The 17,879-nt window shown below is 42.7% G+C and overlaps 1 protein-coding gene across 1 annotated transcript; it reads left to right on the forward strand.

Annotated features, from left to right (window-relative positions):
- Positions 1–2,685: 2,685 nt before the first annotated feature.
- On the forward strand, positions 2,686–17,698 carry KCNK16 (potassium two pore domain channel subfamily K member 16). Its single transcript, XM_063125399.1, has 6 exons — positions 2,686–2,732; positions 3,806–4,076; positions 12,480–12,594; positions 13,242–13,408; positions 15,274–15,439; positions 17,475–17,698. The coding sequence occupies exons 1-6, from the start codon at positions 2,686–2,688 to the stop codon at positions 17,696–17,698; spliced, it is 990 nt and encodes a 329-aa protein (XP_062981469.1).
- Positions 17,699–17,879: the final 181 nt, after the last annotated feature.

Here is a 17,879-nt window from a genome sequence, read left to right on the forward strand (position 1 = left end):
GTGTATGCTCAAAAAGTGGGGCGTTATTTAATTCACAGTAACCAGACTTTAGGATGTTGCTGCCTTCAGAAGAGGCCAGTTACAAACCTAGACACAAATGTCCAATTATCCACAGTTATACAGCCTTGATAAGCCCTAATCACACCTTGTTTCTGTAATTCTCAAATTTAACCTCAACCCTAAACTGTTCTGCTGTTGCCCTGCTTTACATTGCTATGTTTTTGTTGGCAGCAGAACCTCCAAGTCAAGAAAGGTTGATTACAGGCAGTAAATAACCTTAATCTAGCCAAACAAATATAAGCATCCTGAGCTCTATTTGTAGGTGTGTGTTTTTCTTTTTGCCCCTGTGTGAGCCTGTTCTTTATGTGGTCTGGGTATTTTTAGAACAATCCCAAAAACAGAATCAGCAGAATTGCAGGCTGTTGGGTAGATCTTTCAGTTTGCATAATGTTGCTTATTGGACCGTGGTAATGAAAAGTCCTGCCAAGGTTTGGCTGACAGCTCAGTGGCTGTTTTTTGTTTTTTAAAAAAATGTATGTTGCCTTTGTGTATACTGTGTTTTAAGTTTTTATATTTTGTATATTGTTTTTAATGCTTTAATGTTTTAATCTTTTGTAAAACGGCCAGAGTGCTCTGGCTATGGGGTGAAATAATAACAGCAGCAGCAGCAGCAGCAGCCATGGAATGCAACTAAAAGAACATTCTTTCAAGGCAAAGGCTCAATCAGAATCTTTCATCTTCTCTAAAGCGTTTGTTAAAAGGATCACAGGAGGGCACCTTTATTTAAGGTGAGGTACACACAAAAAGACTCTGCCATATAAGCCTCAGATTCTATTGCTTATATAAATGACACCTATTGAGCTAGTAACTTGAAACGTAGCAGCCCTAAACTACCTGATGAAGTCTGCAATTCTGAAAAATTTCAAACCAATCTAAATTGCCACAGATACAGCAAGTTAAAAAGGGAGGAATAGTTGCTTACAAGCAACAAACAAGCATAAGTCAACTCACGGAAGGATGCCTCTAGTAGTACAGTAAGATTCTGATGCTTCATAAAGCAATACAGAAACAGGACAATGTGGGCCATCTTTGCTGGTCCTGGGCACTCCATCCTCTGGATTTGGTCCTGGGGTTTTGGACCTGGAGCCTTCCACATGCAAAGCATGAGCTCTACCACTGAGCTCTGGGCTGCATCTCCAACCCTTTGAAGTAGGAGATGCTACTTGACATCCTTTTATCTATGGTGACCACATGGAAAGGAGGACAGGGCTCCTGTGTCTTTAACAGTTGCTTAGAAAAGGGAATCTCAGCAAGTGTCATTTGTATGCATGCAGCACCTGGTGAAATTCCCTCTTCATCACAACAGTTAAAGCTGCAGGAGCCCTACCCTCTTGGCCAGATACAAATGATACCTGCTCAAATTCCCTTTTCCATGCAACTGTTAAAGATACAGGATCTATGTCCTCCTTTTCATATGGTCACCCTATCTAAAGGAGCTATCCAAAGTACAAATCAAAGCCCCTGGATAGCTCCTTTAGACTTCTGACTGAAGCCCGGAGAGGATCCACTGCCCCACTGACATTGGTGCTACCAGCCTCTACTGTGCAGAGTCATTCTGGGATGTATATACAAATGCAGATATTGGGGTTCTATCACAGATGTAATTTGGAAGTTCTGAGTAGATACGTCTAGGATTGCATGGTTAATTTACTTCTTGGGCCATTCAGCTGGAATCCTCATTTTCTTTCTTGCATGGACAATTGGTTCGTTCAAAATAAATATTTCTCCATGTCTTCTTTATACTAAGACATCGTTATTAAACCATCTCTGGACATACCTTATCTGGGAGTCTTTGTGGTTCTTTTTAAAAAAATATCTGTGTGGTATATTTTATTTTCCATTAATTGATTTGTGCCTGCTATTTTAATATGCTTTTAACATGGTAGTTTATTCCTGCCATTTAGAGATAATAATCCTGTCAAAAGTCATTAGAAATCATTGCATTTCACCTAACCAAATGGATTTGTTTCTGCCTCAGCAAGCAGTCATTGGCTTCAGCTATGAAAGCCTCCAATATAGTGTGATGTCCAAACCTGAACACAGAATTGCTGTTGAATTCAGGAAAAGCTGCTTGTTGCTTTTAATAGCAGATGGAAACTCAACAAACAGGTTTTCACCTCAGTAAGAGACCTCTGGACCTATCTATTCTCCTGAGCTTGATCATCACCTCCCTCCCTCCCTTTATTTCTTCTGATTTATATTCTGTCTTTTCATCCAGAGGCACTCAAGAGAGCTAACAAAATTAAAAAGTAATATCTAAGATGTGAAGTTGTGAAAACGTGTGTGTGTGTGTGTGTGTGTGTGTGTGTGTGTGTGTCCTGTGCCTTCAATGCCCATTTGCATTCCCATATTAATTGCCAGTGTTAGGATTATTTCATCGCTGGGATGTGATCTCTGAGGGGAGCCAGGTGTGGTGGGGTGAAGCTAGAAATCAGGACCAAAAGACAAGCTGGGAGGCAGGATCTGGATCCAATAAAGCCACTGCTTTTATTCAAGTATCTACCATGTACCTTTGGCACATAAGGCAATTTCTGACATTAACATAAGTTAATATGTCCCTTTCTGTGAGTTTTAAAAAGAATGCTTGCAACACACACCTCACTTGGTCTGAAAGGCAACCTAGATATGGAACACCGCAAAGATGAGGCTCCTACCAGAAATATACAGTACAAGTAATGCAGCTTAAAAACTGGACACTGAGGCTGCTGAGGTTAAGAGCAGAGAGTGTGGAGTACCATCCCCATAATCTTTAACCGTAGGATATGTTGCCTAGAACATGTAGTCCAAAACATCTGGAGGGCACCAGGTTGCCTACACTTGAATGTAGGCAAAATACAGGACACTTGTGAATTTTATCATGTTGTGTATAGTGGCGCTCTCCATCTTTCCAGGGCTGGTGTCAAGGGTTGGTATGATTGGGCACTTGCCGAGGGTCCACAGCCCAGCAAGGGCCCTCTGACAAGCGCCCCATGGATTTGCTGCTCCTCTTGCTGGTTCGCTAGCCTCTCCCTCTGGCCCAGGGAACAGCGGTGGTGAGAAGGAGGAGCAGGAGATGCCACTGCCACCTTGCTCACTGGCTCTCTGCCTGTCAAGCATGCAAGTGGTAGCAATAATGAGAAAGAGGATGAGGAGCAACAGCTCCTGATGACAATGGTAGTGAGGAGGTAAACTACCTGAGGGAGGGGCCCATGGAGAGTGCCTTGCTCAAAGGCCCTCAAAAACCTGGAGCTGGCACAGAATACTGTAGGCTACATTTTCTGACTTTGGAAAGCATTCAACACTATTCTTTTTGCTTGGAAACCTTCCATAAATAGAAAGATTATAGAGCATCCTTATAGTGTAGCAGTTGCAGCAAAATGCTGAGCATCAGAACTTCTACCCCTTGTCACTGGCACCGATGTGTGTAACTTTACGCAAGTCAATCAATAACTTTTGACTACAATCTGCCCATCCAGAAACCTGAAAATGACAGCTTCAGGAGTTACTTTAATCAGAGTTGTCTCACTTAGCCTACAACTATGCAAATGTCTTCAGATGACAAACTACTCCATCAAGAGTTATAGTAGATAGTTAGCTGTGTTTTGCTCCCAACTGAAGGAAAGATAAGGATGGGCTGTGGGGTTGAAAGCTGTTTGCATTAGTCTCATGTTGTCCAGACCTGATGCTCATAAAGCTGTTTAAACAGAATCTTCACAGTGTGAGCTGAAATATGACCATACAATTCTTCCTGTGCCTCTTGGAACAGGGACATTAACCCAGTGAGCACTCAGAGCCACAAGGCCGGCTCTGCCTCACCGAGTGCCATGCCCCACCTCATGGTGTGCAACCGGCAGCTCAGCTGGACTCTGACCCTGGTGATGGGGTATCTCTTTTACCTCCTCTTGGGGGCCATGGTGTTCCAGCTGCTGGAAAAACAGGCAGAAGCCAAGAGCCGGGACCAATTCCAAATAGAGAAGCTCAAGTTTCTGCAAAACTACACTTGTCTGGATCGACAAGCTTTGGAGCAGTTTGTGCAGGTAAGAGGAGCAACCAGGACCCACTCAAGGAGCCAACAATGAGGACATTGGCATTAAGTGACTTAATCTGTGGGATGGGCGGCTGGTGTGTGGAGAGAATCTTGGCATGGGACAGGGGGTTGGACTTGGTCTTCCATTCTTTCCAGCCCATGGATGCGATCATTCTCGAGAGAGTTTGTGGCTTTGAGGGTTGAAAAACAGTTAACCAAGGCCAGCAGAGAATGCCCAGAAGGTTAAAAAAGGCAATACACTAACAAGAAACTGGTGCTGTGGAAACCACTTTTACACAGCATCCATTTTGATTTATTCCTGGCTGCCAGGGCTCTGTGGTTTTATTTAGTTTGCTCTCTGTGTTCCGAACTCTTATTCAACATTTGCCAACGCACGTAATGTCTGCCTTGAAATAATACTATCATCTCAGTTCTTCCATTTTATCCCATGAAAATATTTATTGTAAAACAAATAAATAACAAAAATAGGTATGTTATTACAGCAAAAGCCTCTCTTCAGAATCTTGTTTTGTTGAGCAAGACAAATATCACTAGGTGAATGTTGTAATTTTCTACCATTCAAATTTCAGACTTTTCTAGGTGGGAAAATGTTTTTTCCTCTTTCTTTTCACGCCTCTCCAACCCCTGGGAAGTGCATTCGTTGCCACTGTGACAACTATGTGTAATACAGTTATTCTAGTGTCATGGTCACATCACTTGGTGAACTTTTACAATTTATTATATGATTAATCTTTATTATTACCCATATATTTATTTGATAAATTCTACTAATTTAATGTTATTAATTTCTTAATCTTTGGAAGTTAAATATTCCCATACAATGCAGGAGTGTGATGTAGTTTTTCTTCTTCTTTCTAAATAGAGGTTGTTGTAAATCTTTCTCTGCCCCAAAACAATTCCTTGCTGTTTTGTGGTTTTGTCATGTTATCGTAGATTGACTGTGTACTCTCCCTCCTGCACTAACGTGCACTAGCAGATGCACTACAATTCTGTGTAGTGAAGACAGTGTACTACTATTAGTGAAAAAGAACTGTGTGAATATTATGCAAAGGCACAAATGTAATTGGGGCATAAATGTGTGCGGAACATCTTCCAAATGTCTGAAAGTGACTGTAGCTCATGACACAGTAAAACCAGTCACAAAGCACCTCTTCTTATTATGATGTTTAAAGGTTCTTTGTGCAAAACTTTGTAATGCTATAAGTGGCTCATTAACCGGCTGTAATAATCATCATTAGAAATCTTTAAATCAATGAAAGCTTAGCCACGCTCAGGTGACATGGCACACAGTCTGACAGCATAGAGGGAAGGGTGTTACAGTTGTACCCACTGGCTCCAAACCTCACCTGTGTGCAGACCTTGTGAATGGATTCTATGCATATACAAACTATATGGATATTTTCTGCAGATACGTGTACAATTTTGCACACAATCTATGGGCTCATCTACACCAAGTAGATATTCCACTATGAAAGTGGTATGAAAGCAGTATATAAAATGCAGGAGCCACACTACTGCTTTATAATGGGACTGAAGTGCATTGACAACTGTTGGGGCCCATGACACATACCATATACTGCTTTCATACCACTTTCATAGTGTTATATCCTGTTTCGTGTAGATGTATCATGGTCCCCAACAGTTGTCAGTGCACTTCAGTACCACTATAAAGCAGTAGTGTGGCTCCTGCCTTTTATATACTGCTTTCATGCTGCTTTCATGGTGGAATATCCTGCTTGGTGTAGGTGAGCCCGATGATACATGTGTAAAAAGGATTTTTTACGTGTGTAAAAAGAATCTTTTAAGTAGTGCTTTTTTGGCAGATTTGTTTAACACACACACACCAAGGGGGATTGGTTTATTGGTCGCACAAGAATTTTTAAAAATGCACACAATTATTACAGTGGGAATTAACTTGGTGGTAATAGGGATCAGATGAGCTTCAATAGGGAATTCATTAGCTCACATGTAACTGACATAACTGTGCATACTAAGCATATGAGGCAAAAGAGCACTCTGGCAGGATCTACACTGTTGCTTTATAACGGTTCATAATGGTTTTTTCAACTGTTGGGGCCCAGGACACATTCCATATACAGTTTTCAAAATGCTTTCCTGCTTGGTGTAGATCTGGCCATAGAGACCATACAACTCCTTACACACAGGTTTTAAAAGTGGGGCAATTAGGTTACGGAGCACCAACTTGATGTCTAAATTAAGGGCTGTGGCTCTTAGAAACTAGGCTGCAGCTGCACATGCCCTAGATAGGTTAGACTGTGGTTTGGGAGTCCTTTCAAGGTTGGAGATAAGCAAATTGGAGTTCTAAGACTTCTGGGAGAGAATGTGAGGAAGGAGAAAATGATGAAATCAAGAAAAAAACCACAGGAGATCTACAGCAGTTTGTTTTGGAGCACAGACGTAGTCAGGTGACTAGCACGTGCGCTGGGTCACAGTGGCATAAAGGGATGAGTACAGCTTTAGGGAAAGGTAATCTAACACATACCCAATGGTCCTGACATCCCACGGACCTGTTTCCTAGTCCTCCTTGTTTCCTTCCCCTTCCAGATCTTTATTATGAACAATTCCTAACCTATCAAATTTCTCTGAAGGCTTTTGGCAAGATGGAAAAGAGGGACTGAACTACAAGAAGGACCCTAAAGGTAGCCTGGCTGCAATCCACTCCGCTGGTACTCCAGGAATGGCTGCTTTTACACAGCTGGGTTTCCAGCCAAAAGTTAGGTTCAAAGATAGAACAAGCCTCTTCAAGCGCACACACAATAGGAAAGTGGTAGCAGAGGTGGAGGCTACAAATTGTAGGGAAAAGGTCTCCAGAGGATAGGCCAGAGTTCAAAAGATACTTTTCCAGGGATCCCAATGGATCATCCTGAAGTTATCGCTGGAATGCAAAGGGGTTCTGTGGGTACCATGGGAAAGGGACCCTGGGCAAGGCTCCTAGCTGTTGAGTATTGGGCCTCTACTTCAACAGAAGCAGGGCTCAGGTGGACAGAACTGGGTGTTCTGGGGTGCTGGGGATGGGGAACTGTGGTAGGGCTGCCTGGCAAAGCCCCAGGTTCTATAGCCGGGGAAGTGATTTCAGCAAGAAGTGCAGGTTTGAGAGCCAATGGCCAGAACCAACTGGAGGGCAGAGTGATGGAACCATCCAAACAATGAATACTATGCACAAGACCCAGGGGTTTATATAATATTTTAGGCAAAACCAAACCTTAGGGGGAAATACCCTGGCCAGGATGAATACCAGCATTAACCAAAAATACCAGAATTCCCTTGCTAAATCTAACCAAAATGGGCTTTTATCTGTCAGATTCACACTGAACAGTAGTTATATAACACCTCTGGGGTATATGATACTCTCTCTAAGTGTATTCACCTAACACCTGATCAAGACAAGCTGGAGCGTGTTCAGAGGAGGGCAACCAGGATGATCAGGGGTCTGGAAACAAAGCCCTATGAAGAGAGACTGAAAGAACTGGGCATGTTTAGCCTGGAAAAGAGAAGATTGAGGGGAGACATGATAGCACTCTTCAAATACTTAAAAGGTTGTCACACAGAGGAGGGCCACGATCTCTTCTCGATCCTCCCAGAGTGCAGGACACAGAATAACGGGCTCAAGTTAAAGGAAGCCAGATTCCAGCTGGACATCAGGAAAAACTTCCTGACTGTTAGAGCAGTACGACAATGGAATCAGTTACCTAGGGAGGTAGTGGGCTCCCCCACACTAGAGGCATTTAAGAGGCAGCTGGACAAGCATCTGTCAGGGATGCTTTAGGGTGGATTCCTGCATTGAGCAGGGGGTTGGACTCAATGGCCTTGTAGGCCCCTTCCGCTATTCTATGATTCTATGAAGATGCCTCCCTTTCCAATGTGGGGCAGTCCTTTTCACACAGCTAATTAGCTTACATTGCTGAATCTTTACCTGCGTACATGACCAGAAGTTCATGGGGCCCCAGAGCAATCACTAGTTGAAATTTCTCCCACCCATTCCAACTAGAATCATCAGTCCTTCCTGCTTTTGCTTCCTTATGGGTGCCAGGCAGATTTTCTTCTGCACAATATTCCCAAAAAACTGGGGTGAAGTTTCTCCTGGGGATTTGTGCCCAGCAGCCTACCAACAGCTTTGCAAATATGCAAGAAACAGATCACACAGAAAAAATATATGTGCACTCTGTGTGTGTGTATGTGTGTGTGTGTGTCAGGCTTCTGCTATTGGGTGGTATAGAACTGTAATAAATATATAAATAAGGCCTGTTCACAAATTCTATTCAAAATGCAGAGGTCAGGGGCAAAGCCAACAACTGTGATCCTGGTCATGAGTCTCCTTCCTCTCCATAGATTTGCAGGTGCCTCATCATGTGTACAACACTCTTGCCTTCCAGTTTTTCATTTTGGTTACTGAAGGGCTTAATCTCTCTAACAATTAGTTTAGAGATTTAATTAAAATAATGGGGAATTTTTATTCTTCTGATTTATCATTAGGCCAAATAACACTGCCTTTTGCCATAAACTCTTTGCTCAGCTGCTGCTACATCCTCAAAGCATTTGCCCACTACTCTCCATGCAATTCCCCCTTTTCAAAAAGGGTTAGGGTTAGGGATGTTTGCGGGTCTTTTACACAATGTCATCAATGTCCAGGGCCTCTCCCATGCTTTAGACCTTTGTCTGGGTTTTTGTAAGATCGGAGAAAGCCTGGCATTTTTTGTAGAAACACGACAATGCATTTTCTTGGTTAAAATAAAACTTTGGACATTAAATAAGCATAATTTAATAAATAGCTGAGGAAAGCATAGAGATAGGGTGGGGTGATATGCATGTTTCTGCATGTCTATCTGACAATTGGGCTTTCCCAGTCTTTACCAATAGTAAGTGAATGTCCAGAACTATGCCTAATATTTAGCTCGGTCTGAAATTAGTGTGGGAAAGAATTGCATATGAAGTAGTAAATGTCAATGCTATGATATAAAGAATAATAGGAGATGAAATCCTACATGTCATTTTAACATCCCAACTTTGCCATTTAGTTTGAAAATCCTGGCAGTTTCAGGGAAAAGGTGGCTGTGCTTCACCCCTTGAAATGTTTTTATAGGATTTTGTATCACTTACTTGGGTTTTCACTTGAAACCGCAGCTTCAAGACATTAATCAAACTCCAAATTGTTACCATTTTATTTTCCCCAATGCTACATTTTGAATGGAAGGCCCTGGCACATTCCTGTCCAAAGACAAATGATGTAGTTCAGCCTCTGAAAGACTGAGCATGTTCTACTCTGTTACATAAATAAAAATTTAGTAAAGCCAGCAGTGCTGCCGTCAATAGGCAAATCAACATTGTGGCATAGCCATGCTGCCAAGGATTAGTATATTTTCTCTAGTGCTGGCTGAACTGGGGGGGGGGACACTAGAGGGCACCAACATTTCAGCTACAACATAACAGCCTTTAAATTAGTATCTCTCACATGCCAACAGAAAACCTCCAGAACCCTATTATATAATGTCAGGTGATGGGAATCCTTATCGTCATCCTTGGCTTTATGCTATTGTACTTTGACCAAGGCACTTGTATGATGTGGTCCTGGCTTTTGCAAAGTTATCACTCAGCATCTTTGAATTTGCAAGGATGGACCACTGCAGTGTGTAGCCCATCCGCTGGGTCAACCTGTTGGCACATCTCTAATTTGTTGTGGTCTGCAATAAAGTGGCTTCAAAAGCAAAGACCTTTTCTTGGGCCACAGCCAATGCCAACCTTGGTTCAGCCAGGACACAGCATTGGACTGCTTAATCACAAACTCCATAGATAAGATAACAAAATTGCAGGCAGCTGTGTCGGTCCACTTGACAAAGTACAAAGACAACAGTAGCATGATACTTTTATTATGACCAATTAATAAGTCACAAAGAAATAAACTTTGCAGTTAATCAAAACTCTTCATCAGATTGGATATTGAGGTGACAAGTTATCTAGGAAATTCCCAAGAATACAACATTCAGTTGCAGCTCTACAATGCAAGATATAATGTCCTCATATACCAATTTTGTTTGTAAAGCAGAATCTTTGAATAATCACAGTGCTAGTGACAGATATGCTGTCAGTAATCCATTTCATCAAATACCACAGAATTTCTCTACGCACAGGAAAAATCCCAAGCCTTACCGTGGCTTTCCTCCTCCCAGTAATCCCACCACGGCAACACGCTCCTTTACATGCAGTCACGTGATTTATTCCTTCTTAGAAAGTCCCCTTGTGTTTTAATGAGACAGCACCACCTAGTGGTAGATAGATCCCACTTTTTCTGGGTATTACTACATTGAGTGTCTCTACACTAAGGGAAATCACATTGTTTACCCAGGGCTCTTGTGCTTCCTGGTTCTTGGTGTGATTAATATGAGCTGATTACACCAGAGGAGAGAGGAAACAAGGTGAAAGATCCTCTTGTTTCCCCGGGGCTCCTTAAAGGTTTGAACTGAGGGAACGCCTCCCTTCCTGGCATTTGTGCAAAGGAGGGGAGGGGAAATCTTGTTTTCCTTGGTTAACTTGTGTTGAATTGTTTCCTCACCACCCCCAGGAAAGCCAGGACTTACTTCTGTGTAGAAAGAAGACCCTCAGCACACTTAGTTGGGAGTAAACCCCATTGAACTTAAAAGGGCACTCTTGGTGGGGTGGGGGATCAGATCTGCCTCACTTTGTTGCAGGGAAGTATTTTACCCTTTTCCCTTGATCACAGACACGTCCTTCCTCAGCAAGGTCATAGTGCAACCCTAGCTCTACACACTGCCAATTTTGCTCATGTGAAGAAGCCCATTATCTGTGTTTTTTTCCAAATGTGTGATTTTCAAGGGATAGTGTGGGAGATATCCTGGCGGTTAGTGACATCGTGTAAAGGACCCCCGAACTTTCACGAGTGGCCAATCACAAGTGTGCTATGTGTATTGCTTGTTTAGAGAAGCTCTTAATCTTAAGGGAAGCCCGCACAGCAATCATGGCAATTGTTTGGGGCTGTTGATGGGATAGCCTGTTTCTGTTTAGGATCTTCTAACTTGATTGCATCAAAATATAATTAATGTTTCTCTGTGTAGGAGTCAAACTCCGTAACATGCTACAGAGCAGCCATTTTGAAATTTCATGTTAGCTCAGAAAATTGTGTTGGCTCCTCCTGACCATTCAGCCTCATCAAGATCCCATTCATTTTACTAGCTAAAAGTGTTTATGTTGGGTCCAATGATGCCCTTTCATTCACAGAAGTAGTCCTTCAACAAGAGGAGTTTGCCATGAGCAAAAGCAGGGAGACAATTTCACTGTTTTTTCTTGTAGCTTCCTGCACCACCTTCCATGTTAGTCAGGAGGGTCCACCAACCCTCTAGAGGAGACTGAGGGGTAGACAGGGTAAGGGAAGGGGGAATTGGCAAAAGTTGCTTCCCCTTTTCTGTTCACTCTAGATTGAAAACCTTTCTGTTAATGAAAGGTTTGGGATCACTTGATTCAACCCAGTCTGTTCAGACATGAGAAATGCAGTCAATCAGGAAGCTGGAACACAATTTCATGATAACACTAGGAGCTACATGTCATCAACATTTGACAAGTACGTTTTCCATATCTTCCCCAATCCATCCTAACCCTTTGTAAGTGCCCCCTTCTATCAGCCATACAATTTAAAGCCTTTCTACACAAGGCATTTATTGTGTGCTTGTGATTCCTCACTCACTGTAGTTTTCAGGTGTTTTACATGACATCGTCACCCTCCAGGATGTCTCACATTCTTTGGAACAATTTTAGTGTCTGGGTTTTTTTTCCCTAATGAGGAATGTCTGGGTTGTCCACAAATGGCAACATGAACCCCTAGTGTATTTTCACAATTCTGCTATACTACAGCACCATCTAGTGGTAATGTAATGGAACATATAGAAAAGCAGAGAGAGAAAGAAAAAACAGGGGGGAAATCATATATAAAGAGATGATTTTACTCCCACAAAGAATCCGGAAGCAGAAGCCTTGGTAAAGTGCTAGGTTAAAAGCCACATGTAGACCACAGAAGCAATGCAGAGGTATAACTGCAGTTGTCCAAAAGTTCTGGTCTCAAGTAAGAAAGTCTAGTCATGTAGAGAAAGCTACCCCAGACCATATTGCAGCCTTTGTGGGATTTTTCACATGTAGGAAACCACCTTATTAAGCGCCATCAGATTCATGGTATATCTAGCAGTACTGCTTACAGTGGCTGATTTGCAATGGTCACTCTCAAACCAGGAATATGAGGGACTGAACATGTTAAAGGGAAACAGGAGGGACTGAACCAGTGAAGTTACCCATGTTCTTTACTACACTCACTCCGTTGCTGATATGACAACAGTCTTCTTTCCCTTCACCTAAAATGTTTCTACTTCAGGTCATTATGGAAGCCTGGGAGAAAGGTGTCAACCCCGAAGGGAATTCAACCAATCCCAGCAACTGGGACTTTAGCAATAGCTTCTTCTTTGCTGGGACTGTTGTCACCACCATAGGTAAGGTGAGCTGTTGTGTTTTATTCTGTAAATCTTTGGGTTTTCACAATATTTTCAGGGAAGAGCTGAATCATGTGTGACTGATGGTCTCAGACATCGAAACATGCATTTAAAAAGCCATATATTCAACCAACACCCATTTTTATGTGTACCTTTTCCATGACTAATTGCCTAGTCCTGTAGAATGGGGTGGGGTGGGAAATGTCAATTTTGCACATGTAAAATCTACTTTCTACATGCACATGGAAGTCTGAAATGCAGAGCATGAACCAACCAAAATTAAGTATTTTAAGGCTGGAATACTATGCATGTTTAGATAGAAAAAAATCCTGTAACTTCCAGCATACCTCAACCAACCATACTGGCTGGAGGATGTTAGGAATTGTAGGGCTTTTTTCTGTCTAAAAATGCATAGGATTGCACCTTTGGTTTTCTTGATTTCAACAAGAGAGTGACAGATGTCCTACAAATCATTGGTAGTGCTTAGCTTTGATTAGATTGTGGCTCTCATCCATAGCTTGTGTTACACGTCAAGTCAAGTGTAGGCATTAGTTTCCCCAATACAGAAGGAACATATAGAGAGTGGTAAAGCAAATGTTGAGACCTATTGAGAGTGTGTGATTCTTTTCTTTTTGCTTTTCTGACAGGTTATGGGAACTTGGCCCCCAGCACAGTGGATGGGCAGGTGTTCTGTGTATTTTATGCCTTGTTTGGGGTGCCCCTTAATCTGGCATTTCTCAATCAGCTCGGAAAAGGGCTCAGCGCTCACCTGATCAACTTGGAGAGATGGGTCCACAAGCCAGGCCGAGCCCGGGTACTGTTGCTCATTTATTATCGTTACGTTTTCATTACTTTTTCGAGATGATTTTTGTGTATCATGTTAAGGCAGGTGGGGTTCTCCTGGACTCATTCTAAGTCATATGGCTGTTGCTTCCACTCCTTGGCCCAGGGAGGTCAGGAGCATTGACTACTTTTGGACTTGGGGAGGACAATATCATAACCTACGTTGAGTTGTCCATCCTTTCTGAAAGCTCCAGGAGACATACTGCACTTGTTGTCATGGGATGAAACTGTGGAGGATTCTCATGGAAGAAATAGGACCACTTCATCATTAAAAGGGTCAGATTGCAGGCAACTGGGGCAGCAAGCATGAACAGGAAGAAACAAAGGGCCCATGCTGAAACTCCTGAAGTCCTCAGGTTGGATACCAAGAGAGCAGGAGCAACGTAGCCACCTCAGCTTCCTGGGGTTTTCTCCATCCCTTTTCCATTATCTATTTGTTCTAAGGAATAGTGGCTGATGCCTTGCCTTGAATATACGACAGGCACCTTTACAAAGTTGATAAGACACGAAAGAATATTGGGTCTAACACTGTGTTTCTCAGATACCACCAGCCCAGTCTATCCCCACTCACCTGGCTGCTACACACCTTCTCTCCTTAAAATATTTCATTTCAAATCTGATGCCACTGGGCCTGGAAAAGAGATTTAGGGAACCTTCAGCCAATGGCCCATAAATGTGGTTGCCAGGGGTGACAGAGCAATCACATAGCACTGGGGTTTTCTGTGTTTGACGCTTGGGAGGTGCAATCCTATATATACTGAGCTGCAAGTAATTCAAGGGAACTTACTCCTAAGTAGACATGTAGAGGCTAGCACTGTTGCTCTCCCAGTGCACATCAAGACTTGAAATTCTGGAAACAGGGCGCAAGACTGACATTTCTTGGTTTAAGGTCATAATTCAGAGGGAATGGCACTTTGGGGAATTTGCCACAAACAGGTTTTTCTACTTTGCTTTGATTTAGTAGCAACGAAGTTGGAACAAAGATCCTGTTCCCCTGGATTCACGGGAATTGCACATCTTGAATTTGTTCTAGCTGTTTTCCAGAAAAGGAGTCGAGGCGCAAAAGGGGACAGGACTCCTGCCCCTATAAAAAACTGGAGAAGAGGGAACTTCAGCAAGAGTAGCTTACATAACAATTTCCTCTTCTATACAGACCTGTCTAATTTTGTTTCTGCCCATCCTATTCCCAAATCATGAACTTTATCCAGACTACCAAAAAAACTGCATACTTACGTTATTGACCTTGGTTGTATCAGCAATCTGTCTGCTTCCTTCCTAATTAATCTTTGCATATACATGTCCATAAAATGTTTTCTGGATGTCAAGGCTGGGGGTCCCCACTAGCATACATCTGCCCAGAGTCTGTGGAAGAAGATGCATAACCTACACCTTAGAAAGAAAACAATTCCATAGGGAACAGGACTAAGAAAGAGCAAGAGAAATTTTAGAACTCAAGATAATTATTATATTTATTAAAATTTATTTTTATTTTTTAAAAAATAACCTTCTCTACGCCTAATGTGCTTGGGGTTGCTCCAGTCTAGATAAAATGCAAACATCTAAGTATCTGTTCATGGAAAGAGGCTTGCATTATTATTTTTATGCCCTCTTTTTTATTTTGTGAGGGTAAGATGCTTACAAAAGGTATATTACAACCATGATCAATTTACACAGTCACAAGGAGTAGGCTTTTGGTAGCTTGCACTTGGGACCTGTAGCCTATGACAGCAGCTTTTAGACAGCACAGTTTGTGAACTCTCTGATCAGCCGGATCAAGTCATCTCTGGCAGAAGCAGGGTGCTACTGAGTTGCTGTTTTCCTCCTTATGTTTTTCAGATGGTTCAGACCCTGACAATGGTGTTCTTTCTGACAGCTGGGACTCTGCTTTTTCTGGTTTTTCCACCCATGATCTTCAGTTATGTTGAAGGCTGGAGCTATGGAGAAGGCTTCTACTTCACCTTCATTACCCTTAGCACCATCGGATTTGGAGACTATGTAGTAGGTAATGGAAAGAGTGGTGGTGACTTATTCTGACTCTGAGAGGCCTCTCTCTTCAGTGTTGATGAGGAGGAGCTCCATTGTAAACGGCGCATGTAACGTCTGGATTATGCATGACAGCCCTACTAAAATGGCTATTAAGTGCCAAATATATGCAAATATGTTCAGTCAAATTCTTTCATTCCCTAATAGGGCCTGTTCAGACATGCTAAGCCATGGTTAGGCCGCTAACCCTTCTGCAGCAAATGGTTAGTGAGTGTGTTTCAACCATGGTTATGCAGCCACTATGGTCAGGAATGGTTCACACGACATGCCAGGCCATAATGTTTAGCTCAAAATGCTTAACCACTGTGGCTTAGCGAGTCATCTGAACAGGGTCAGTGTTTAACTAGCTGTGTTAGGAATTATGGAACCAGTTTTGGGAGGGGCGGAGTCTGATAATACCATGTGGTTTTCTCTTTGCTTCCTACCACAAATGGCTGTTCTTGTTCTCTATTGAATCTGCTTTGGAAGAAAAGGAATCCATTCCGTATTCAGAATGGATTTCCTCAAGTAAAACAACCTTCCCTCACTGGGGTAGCTTTTGCCCATCCACTTTTGCATCCACTTGCACTTGCAATTTGATCTTGCAATTCCCATAGATTGGGGCAGCAAATTGCCTTTTGTAGACAAAAGCCCCATGCTTGCCCTTGCTTAATCTAGAGTTATCAATTCCTCTTTCTTCAAGTCTTGCTTCCTGCATTTCTGTTTCATATTAAAGCTGAGCCAGCAACATGTGAAACACTTCTGCAGATGTGCCCCTAATGCCTCCCCCCCCAACACTCAGCTAAAGAACCAGGTTGAGGTTACATGTACCCCACATTGCCTGTGTTTTGGCCAATCGTGTTGTCAATAGGCAATGGTTCTTTTGGAATATTCAAAGGCAATGAACACACCGAGTGAAGGAAAGACATTTATTTAGCTAAAACAAGAGAAAGCAAAGGCAATACATTCAAAGCATAAAGCATACATTCCTTTATGATTTGAATGTATGGATTGGCCTACTGTGAAGTTCTGAGTCACAAACCTCCCTCAGAGTTTTGTGGTCTCTTTCTTCCCCCCTCCCAAATCTTCCCAGAAGCTGGGAGAAACAAACTAGCCTCCATCACTAGCAAGCAGCCAAGTCAGGTGGCGATAGTCAGCTACAGCTGTCCTTGGTAGACATCTGAAGCTAGAGGATGGGGAACCACATCTAATTGAAGAGGTGTAACACAGAAGGCCCTCTAGGCCTGCGAAAGAAGTCCAGGTACAGACGTGAGCTAGACTCTCATGTCGATTAGGCATGGAAGAGAAAAATTGTGACACACCACCCACGAGCACCTCGATAAACAGCTTGCTTGCTCCCTCTTGGTCCGTCAGGGGAGGGACCATAGCTCAATGGCAGCACACAGGTTCCAATCCTGGCATCTCCATTTAGAAGGAATAGGTAACAGGTGATGGAGAACACCAACCTTAGCCTGACAGCAGCTGCTAGTCCGATCAGACAATACTTGGATAGACAGACAAATACTCTGACCTGGTATAAGGACATTGGTGGCTGTTGTGTTGTACAGGCCGTGGCTAAATGTAGCAGTCGTTCCACATGGACCCCACTTACATTGGCAGTGGTAAGGCCAGCGATGGAAAGTAACAGAGTGGGAAAGTTGGCAGAGTTTATAGGCCAAGACAAATGGAAGATTGACATATCCAGGCAGACCACACACATTTTGCAAAGGGCAAATAAAACCCAGACCTATTGTGCATGTGCAGAAGAAAAACACATGGTTTCAGCTCAAACCATGTATTCTGGAAAATGTCGTGCCATCCCTAATGTGTGGGAAATGCACTGGCTTACATAGGTGGAGTGCCTGCTCTTCACCTTGCATGGTTTTGTACATGTGTGCACATGTGCCTTGAGCTCTGAATGTGTGTGCATTTGTGTTCATCTTATTAGCATATTCCTGCAGATCACAGGGGAACTAAATCTAACACATGGGTCTTCTTTGATATTTTTCCTGTAGGCACAGATCCTAACAAGCACTATATCTCCGTCTATAGAAGCCTGGCTGCGATTTGGATTGTTTTGGGCTTAGCCTGGCTTGCTCTGATCTTCAACCTAGGAGCTGACCTAATGGAGAAATTCCTGCAGCTGAATTGGCAAAAGCCTGATCCAGGCACTGCGGAAACAGCCGTCACCAAATTAGAGGATAACCCTGATCAACCGAGGATCCATATCCCTAGCTGAGAGTGGCTTCTGGATTTTGAAGGCATCTTCTAAAGAGAACTTCTGTGTCCCTTTCCTTATGCCTGAAGAGCAAGGTTTGTGGGTAAGACATATTGCATCAAAACCCATAACGTGTGGGTAATTTCACAAGGAAAAGGAGATGGTTTTCCCCAGAAGAAAAGAAACCCTTTGAAGGTGTACA

Source organism: Elgaria multicarinata, chromosome 4 (assembly GCF_023053635.1).
Source record: "Elgaria multicarinata webbii isolate HBS135686 ecotype San Diego chromosome 4, rElgMul1.1.pri, whole genome shotgun sequence".
NCBI lineage: Eukaryota > Metazoa > Chordata > Lepidosauria > Squamata > Anguidae > Elgaria > Elgaria multicarinata.